General features: G+C 36.6%; 1 protein-coding gene across 1 annotated transcript; it reads right to left on the bottom strand.

The window, feature by feature from the left end:
• Nucleotides 1–3,209: 3,209 nt before the first annotated feature.
• Nucleotides 3,210–5,714, bottom strand: LOC103403867 (peroxidase 51-like). Its single transcript, XM_070816172.1, has 4 exons — nucleotides 5,242–5,714; nucleotides 4,920–5,120; nucleotides 4,457–4,622; nucleotides 3,210–3,998 (listed from the first exon to the last, which is right to left on the bottom strand). Exons 1-4 carry the CDS (start codon nucleotides 5,455–5,457, stop codon nucleotides 3,604–3,606), a joined length of 978 nt encoding a protein of 325 aa, XP_070672273.1. The 5' UTR covers nucleotides 5,458–5,714; the 3' UTR covers nucleotides 3,210–3,603.
• Between the last annotated feature and the right edge of the window lie 3,381 nt (nucleotides 5,715–9,095).

Raw genomic sequence — 9,095 nt, 5'->3', positions numbered from 1 at the left:
CTTTCGAGTACCTTATAACCACGAGGACCATTTATAAAATTAGGCATTTTTTACTTATATGTGTGTGTGCATATATATGTTGATCATATACTAGTCGTAGTTTCTTAAGCTGGTCCACGTTTCGGGGACTAACCGTAAGGTTTCAAGTATATATGGAATCTAAAAAGATTAAGCCAAATTATGATTGGTTTTAGTTGATGAAATAAAGAAAAATATATTGATCGCAACCTTACAGTGTGAGTCCTACTACAAAAATGTATGAACTAACAGTACTGTAGATTTGTTTTCTCTCTGCTATGAGAATTATTGTTCTTCATTGCCAACCAACATCTTCTACCTTCATCCTCCTTGACGTTAAGTTGAAACCATATACCTTAAACTCTACAACCAACAAGATCTGATCGAATGGTATCTAGAGTGAATCTAAAAGGTCTTATTGGGCGTGTCAAAATTATATTGGCGCCCATAATTCTCCCTGCGAGTGTGCAAACTATGTGTCAGTTCTTTGGGAAGCCTTGAGCAAGCCTTTAAGGTCTTTTAAATGAGATTGTTGTTTTTAGGCATTCCACTATTGGATTATACAAACAAATTGATTATTAAGTAGTTGTTTGTTAGATTGTTTGGTTGCACCACAAGTAATTCGAGTTTCTTACCAAAGAACTGTGTCATAGACGAGTTAAATATATGTTAAGTTCTTTTCTATAATGTGCAACCAATGACTCTATATTTTCTTTATGTTGATGCCAAGAGACAACTACAAGCTGATCAAAATTAGGTCCAACTTTATTTGCAACTCTCACGTAAATGTAAAGGCAGAAAGGAAGATATGTTAGATAAAAAAAAAGGAAAGGACTAAAAGTAATGGAAAGTAAATATTTGTCAAATTAAGTTAGGTGCTTGTTAAATACTTACAACAGAGAAATAACTTGAACAAAATAATAGTAATTGAAGGTACAAGACAATAAGGTAAAAGGAAATATAAAACACAAGCATTTGAGCAAGTTTAAACCTATTCGGACTAGTTCGCAAGCCGTTCGGGCAAGTTCTTGATACTAAAAGAAGTTCTTCAAAATGAAGTTGAAAATAGGCAAATCAATACTACATGTAAAGTAGCAGAGTTATAAAGATAAATGTAAGGAAACACGAGGGTGCTAAATATATGAAAGGGACTTGTAAGAAAGTAGGCTAGAAAGAGAGCAAAGTTGTTTTTTGGTTGCTTGATTTGAGTGTCCTCGTCTTCAGCTTTTATGTTTCCTCAAGAATCCCTAAACTGCCTTCAGAAAGTAGTTTTCCTCTGTAAAAATAAACTAAAGTGTTCTATTAGAGCACTTCCCCCGAGGTGGGATAGGCCGTCACACAACCAAAAAAATGGCCCGGCACCTAGGTAAGTCTTTCCAGCCCAGCAGATTGCCTGGCACCTAGCCCAAGCTGGTCTCTAAGCCAGCCCAAAATTGACAGACCTTGGGACCGGCCCATCTGATGCCAGGCTAAGGTCATGATCTGAAATCATTTTTTTTTTTACACCAGGTCCCAGCAGATGTCTGTCCATCGGAGATGGCGGAGAAAGAGATGTTGGGCTTGACTGCAACGGCAGAGATAACGGCAAGGGTGGAGCCGGAACCGAAGGCATAAGCTGCTAGAATCTCACCTATGGTGTGGTCGTTGTCGTCATCCCTATCTTCGATCCTGAACCAACCGCACTGGGCTTTGCATCTCAAGCTCCAGAGGTCGTGCCGCTTCACTCTGAGGTTCCTCAATTAGGGACCGGAGAAGTCCAGTTTCCAATGCTACCACCATCGCCAGAAGCTGCAGCCTCGGCTTTTGCATCTCAAGCTGCTCTTGCCGGTGCTGAAGCCCAGCCTCAGTGAGTCCACAGTTCACGCCCACACACAGTGTCTTTCAATGTTTTTGTTAATTTTTTAGGAATTTATGCAATGATTCGAATTGTGTTGTCTTAGAAAGGCTTAAAGTAATGATCTTTGTTGTACAATATGCGAAGAGGATGGTGGTGGTGATGATGATGAAGGTGGTGGTGGGTTGGCGTGCTTTGATGTACAATCTGTCAAATTATTAATTTTTATTATTTTATAATAAAAGTTAATAATATTTTAATAAAATTGACTAGGCTATTTAGTTTTAAGGGTGGAGATGCATTTGGCCTATTACTGTTTGTTAGAGTCTATCATTGTTCACTGAGTGGATAAATGGACTGGGTGCAGGCGCATTTGTGTTAGGGGTGGAATTGCTCTTAATGTTAAAGGTTTGTTCACCGACTTTATTGCCACGTGTAAAGTACTTTTGAACTTGGTTAGGCTGGTGCGTTGTTTCTTATGCTTTAAGGGCCCATTAGTGTTTTACTTGGGAACAAACGGGTTGGGTCTCGGTTAGGTCCCAATACATATTTTTAGTCCAAACATTGCCATCTTTAAACATGATTAAGCCATTAATGTTGGCTTTATTATGTTTAAACGTTTACCTTCACTGGTTGGAAAGTACTTAAGGCGCAAACTTGTTGAGTGGTAGAGTTCTAATAGTACTCCAACTCCTCGGCATATTATTTCGATATCTCAGAATTATCCTCGATCATAACTCTATCACCGTCGAGTCTCACCTTCTTCGACACAAACTAAGATTCTAAGCCTAGACTAATTATGCTACTGATTCACATTTCATCTAGAAACCAATCATGATCTTTTCATCCAAAATCCAATCCGAATCCTCAAGCAGCCAATTCAAATCTCATCAAAAGTCAATCCTGATCCTCAAACAAGCCTACTTTGCCTAGGACTCGGCCATGTCACCAACAATGCATTACTGGGTTGAGACTCACAACCTTTTTTTAGGTTGACTTCTAATTGCTCGACTGAAACCAAAATTTCAGGTCCAAACAAAATCATCTTGATCTTTAATCTAACGCCTCTAGACATATGGGTCGAGCATGCAAAACCGAATATACACTCATACAAAATTGTGATATTTGATTTGGTTGGGCTCAACTCATTTACACCCTCTCTACTATGCGTGCTTAGCACCATTTTTTAAACAACCAATGGTGGATGCTAAAGAAGTAAAAGGAAATAAAAGAAGGATGATACTCGAGCATTTGATAAGCTTATCCGATCCAAATATAGGGTATGATTACAACATGTGTGAGTTTAGGTGCACCGAAGTATTATTGTGGTTGATGTCTGATAAAAGTATAACATCTGTTTCTTTAAAATCTCACTAATTTATTTCAAGTTGCACTGAAAAGAAACAAAAATAATTATAAAAAGAAAAATGAATTGGGCATCATGTTGTTGCACTTAGGATATTTGACACAATGTCATCCTATCGATTATTTCACATAAACCCAGCTCAACAATCTAGATTATTGAAGTTACAAACCTTACTGTAAGAGTTAAATCTTTCCTATTTTTAACTTCCTTCATTTTCCCTTCTCTCTTTGTTTATTTGCAATCCATTTTTTGTCTGATAAAAGAAACAGATGAACTGAAGCTGAGATTAACATTCAGTTTAACCAATTTCTTTTTTTTTTTCACCCACTTTTTTTTTCTCCCAGACCTTGCGTAAAGCGGGAGCCTTGTGCACTGGGTACGACCTTTAATTAAAAACACTGCAATCGCGACGAATATTACCGTTCTTGCCGGTCTTCATTCCGACACGGCCCAGCTTGGTCATAGCGGTAATAAAGGCCTGGTTAAACGCTGCATTGTTTTTGGCCCACGTTCTTACCGTGGGCTGGGATCTGCTGTCCGTATAAAGGACCTGGTCCGAGGTAAATAATCCTTTCCCTTCCACAAGATTCTGAAAGTATACATTGTCAAACTTCCTGGGCGTGGTTGGGTCCATGTCGATGGCTATGTCGGGGTCTACATTTTTGGGACACATTTGTTGGAGCTGCGTTGCGTACGTTTTGTTCAGCGTGGGGTCCACTGGGTTACTGTAAATCCGATTTGAGAACTGGTTGCAATGAGAGAACCCAAGGGTGTGTGCCCCTGCAAATTAAACAGTTATTAATGCCTTTTAATTAGTGCATGTCAAGGAACCATAAAGCTGCTTAGTAGCATATCAATACGAGGATATGTTCGATTGTTTTCCAACAAAGTTTGATGAAGAATAATTGATGAAGTACATATTCAAGAATCACAAAGTGTGATTCTCTAATATCAATACACATTATCTATTTTGATGATATATCTTTTTGAGTTGAAAACGATGTTTCTTGAAAGAGAAAAAGAATAATTCAAAGCACTTTAAATCATCTAAAAACTCGCAATTAAATTCTAAATATTGTAAGTCTTGTGTATGTTTAGAAAAAAACTAATTAAGACTAATTCATACGCATGTAGGTGATTGTTAGTTATCGAAGTAAGTAGATAGACTATCACTAGCATAGGTCTTAGGTTTTAGTGTATGATGTGTCCCATTGACGAGAACATAAAACACGCCTTACCTGAAAGAGCAACCATGTCAGCTTGGGATAACCCATGGGAAGCAAACAGGGAATTGAGCTGGTTCAAATTGAAGGTTGACTTGGGTAGCTTCCCATTTACACTTGTAGAAGTTGAGCTTAGTCCATCCAATCTTCCCAACTCAACAGAATATGAAGGTCCCCCAGACTGCATTGAGTTAACACATTTGATTGTAATTAACATTACCGTAATAAAAATGTAAGTAGTTATCACAACTACTCACACGTGCATGGCAAAATAATAATAGAGCAATACCCTTAATATTGTCGGACTTTAAATTTAAATCATACATTCTGACAAACGTTAACCTGATTGTTCAGATCATGATTTCAATTCATAATCTAGCAACAAACGAACATTTCCAATACAAAAAAGCAAAAAAAATGTTTTTTTATAGAGAAGAAAATATCAATTAAAACAAAGTCCTAGTGATTAACAAATTACCAAACCAATAACATCTCTGGTGGCCAAGGCAAGAATATCAGCACAAGAGACTTTGTTTTTGCATTGAGGAACTGCGTCAACGGCTGCTTTCGCTTTGATCACCGTATCAAACCCATCTCCGGCTAATGACAGATTATCTGGATTGTCCTTTTCTGCCTTGTTGTTTGCAGTGGAAGCAACTATAACAGAAGCATCACATCCCTACATTGATTTCACAACACAACAAAACAAAGCTAAGATTTTGATCGAAATTTGGAAACCCGTGTAGAAAACTTGTTATAATTTCTAGAATTTAGGGTTTAGATAGCGTTTAAGTGATTACCTCGACAAAGCAATCGTGGAAGAAGAGACGGAGCGTTCCCGGAACTGTGACGAATGTTTGCTGGAATTTCTTAGTGACCGCATCTCTGACAATGCTTTCAACGTTGGGGCAGATATTGGCATAGTAGTTTGTTTTGAGCTGCGCCGATGTGGGACAAAGGAGTAGACACAAACTGATGCAAAGTGACCATACTAGAATAAGATGAAATCGACCCATTCGACCAAACACAGATATGAAGAGAGAGGGAGAGAGAGAAGAAGAAGAAGAAGAAGAGCTGACTGAGATTTTGAATGGTAGGGTGAAGGAATATATAAAAAAAGAGTTTTAACCATAAGTTCGCGGTACTGTTTACTTTAACGAAAAACTACATTTTTATATTAAAAATTTTTCTTATATAAAAAGAAGAGGGCGCTTGAGTCTATATGCGCCAGATGGATTGAAGAATCTTTACCTTTTTTTAATATAGACAAGAAGGTTCATATTAAAGCAAATGCATTTGAACGTAGACTAGTTATAGTGTGTTCGAAAGAGACATTGATTTGGGCCTGTCAAATTTTCAGTTGCCGCCCCAGTTTACCATGTTCTTACTGCTCTGCAACTTTGTCCGAATGTTTGAGTTTGTACTAAAATAATAAAATATAGTGATTTTAATCTAATACGTGGTAACGACCCTAATATAAAAATGATTAGAGAAAAGATGAAAACGTGGTCCAAATAAGGATAAAAGTGGGTTTGGAGGCTGCTAAAGTAGACACAACTAGATCGTAGACTGGACGTTAAGGTTCCTGTGGCCTAGCTGTGGCTTTCTATACCAGAATAGTGTAATGGACCAGCCACTTGGCATAGATCCAGTGTTATAAAACATGACTCATGACAATAGGGTTTGTAATTTGTTAAGTATAATTTAATGTTTTTTTTTTGTTTGTTTAAGGTTAATAACGCGAGTTTTTTTTTACAGATTAACAACTAAGTATTGTCTATATGATTAAGATAATGGGGAATGGCCAACCAAGATGGACCGGTTTGTGGATAAGTACTGACTAAATTGCTAAATGCCTTCCCAAATTAGTTCTAGGTAGATAATAAAACAAATGGAATTATGCATTATCTATCGGATATAGACAATGATAATGTGTATGCCTAGTGATTACAGTAAACAATTATCTGTACTATAGGTGAATATATCAATTTTCTTTTAGTTGAAATCTTATTCTAAATAAGAATTTTGTGGTTTTGGAAAATCTAGCTACAAATGAATCACGAAGAGCTTTTTTCTCTTGTCCACCCGACTCTTGGGTTATAGAATGCTGATTCTAAGAATGCGTGATATTTCTTTCTGACTCTTACAACTCAACTCAAAAGCAGACAGCTAGCTACTGCGGTTCGCTTATTCTTTTTAGAAATCAAATGAATTTGGTCTTGCACATATGTGATGAAGGTAATAAACAAAGATGAGTTCTTTCTTTTATCATTTAGGAGTCATGCAAGATGAACGTCTAATGCACAATTTTGAATGAGAGACAAGGTTGGTAATCATCATTTCAACTTTGACTTTCTCGATCTATTTGTTGCTTTTCTTTTTGTGACTTCAAAAGTAGCTACTTCAACTTAAGCCACTTGAATTTTCGATTTTCCTTTTTATTTCACGAATTATATCTTCTTCTACATGTGGCATGTGTGGTTTTATTTTCATCTTCACTTGTAGGTTCTTACCTATTAACTCCTCTCATGTCCCATCCTCTTTTATTTGTATCTTATTGTTTCTTTTCAAGAGTAGTTAGGTTTATGTTCCCCCCTCTTTTGCTTGTTCTTTTTTTTTTTTTTTTTTTTATGAGGGGAAGATTTATATCTTCACTGTCTAGGTGTAACTTTTTATTTTAATAAAATCTCCCTCGTACCATAGAAATTTCTTCAAAAAAATAAAAATAAATAAACGCTGCTAATAGCTAAAACCACAAATCCCTACATTGACTTAGAACCATTAAACAACATAAGAAGCATCTCTCTTCCAAATTAATTATTTAGTTTTGCTGTATGGCCTTGGAAATAATTAAACTACAAAGTAAAGGTTTGAGATTGTCCAAGAGAATATTACCGGATATGATTAGGAATACGGGACATCATTCACGCACGTAACTTGTATATGTTATACTATAGCCAGCATACATCTCATTCAATGTATCAATGGCCCAGTTGTAAAGTTGCACCGTCACGTACTTTCTTGTCTGACCTAGGGCAGGTTGTTACTCTGGTTTGAACAAAGTCTTTGCTTACTTACTATAATTTAAAGGGAAATTGAATTGATCTGTATGTGGGGACTGGAAGCTTCCCCAAAAGTTATTAGTTAATTGCACAATTTATAAACAAAAAGATGTTGTAAATAATGGGTATGTTTGCCCACATGTGTATAGTTAAGTACCACATGTGTATAGTAATGTGTATAGTAAAGTATCACATGTGAATAGTAAGTTTTGTAAGTTTCCATTGAAATGGCTCTATAAATAGAGCACTTAGATTGTTCAAATAAAGAGAACATTAAGAAGAGAAAAGGAAGAGAAAAACATCTAATAGCAATAATATACATTACTTCCTCTGCAACAGTTTGTGTTGGTATAATACTCTGCAACTGCTTCGTTCATGTCCCGAGTAAAGGTTATCTCTCTAAATTTTGCCTATTTATAACACGTTATCAGCACGACTCTCTAATCATTTCTCATTTCCCTTCACCGAAAGAAAAAAAAAAATGTTTCCTCTAAGGTTTTTACTGTTCTTCTTCTTCCTCTGCCTCAATTGCTGGGTATACTCTCGCGAAGAACTGTTTGCACCATGTTTACTTTTAGTTCTCCAACTAACAGTCACTTATATCTTTGATTTCTTGTTTGGTGTAGATATTGACTACTAACCCACTGATTATTTATGCAATCCAAGATTGAGTGGTTTTATCGCCTATCTTGAACTGCAGATCTAATTTTACTGCAAATTTTAAGTGGAGCGGTATAATCGCCCGCTCTATCCTGCATATTTAAATTTGCACGTTATTTAATTTTATCGCAATTTTAGGTGGTGTGAAATAATCACCCACCCTGCTTTACATATTTAATTATATCGCAATTTTAGGTGGTGTAAAATAATCACCCACCCTGCTTTACATATTTAAATTTTATTGCAAGTTTAGGTGGTGTGAAATAATCGCCCACCCTGCTTTACATATTTAAATTTTATCGCAATTTAAATTTTATTGCAATTTTAGGTGGTGCGGTATAATCGTCCACCTTGCTCTACATATTTAAATTTTCCTGTTGTTTAAAGTGGTGCGATACAATTGCCCTTCTCATTAATTATGTAAATCTCGAGCCCGAAGTTTCGAGTACTTATCATTTTGGCCTGAGGATCAAAATTTGTAAGAACCAGAAGTTCTAACAATAAATTTCTCCAGTACACATAATATTGCAAGTTCTTACACATCTTATTTTTCTTTCAGAAAAGAAAATGGAAAACTTGGCAAAACTTGATTTCGCTGCCCTGGACATTACTGGAAAAAATTACCTTACTTGGGTACTGGATACCAAGATCCATATGGAAGCAGCGAATCTTGGAGATACCATCAAGGAAGAGAGCAGCTCATCCTCTCAAGATCGAGCAAATGCCATGATTTTTATTCATCGTCATCTTGATGAGGCACTAAAGAGCGAGTACTTAACGGTTGAAGATCCGTTAGCCCTCTGGAATGCCTTGAGAAGCAGATACAATCACCAAACAACGGTGATTTTTCCAAGAGCTCGCTATGACTGGACTCACCTAAGGATCCAGGATTTCAAGTCAGTGGCTGAGTACAATTCAGCGTTGTTCAGAAT

This window comes from Malus domestica, chromosome 02 (assembly GCF_042453785.1).
Source record: "Malus domestica chromosome 02, GDT2T_hap1".
In the NCBI taxonomy this organism is placed as follows: Eukaryota; Viridiplantae; Streptophyta; class Magnoliopsida; order Rosales; family Rosaceae; genus Malus; species Malus domestica.
The sequence above is the reverse complement of the archived record's forward strand: the minus strand, read 5'-3'. Positions and strand labels throughout refer to the sequence as shown.

Excerpts from the sequence above, each read along its gene's own strand:
- LOC103403867 (XM_070816172.1), bottom strand. The coding sequence starts at position 5,457 with ATGGGTCGATTTCATCTTATTCTAGTATGGTCACTTTGCATCAGTTTG. Across the intron at positions 5,121-5,241 it reads TCCACGATTGCTTTGTCGAG|GGATGTGATGCTTCTGTTAT; the intron begins GTAATCACTTAA and ends AAATCAATGTAG. Across the intron at positions 4,623-4,919 it reads CCAGAGATGTTATTGGTTTG|TCTGGGGGACCTTCATATTC; the intron begins GTAATTTGTTAA and ends AACTCAATGCAG.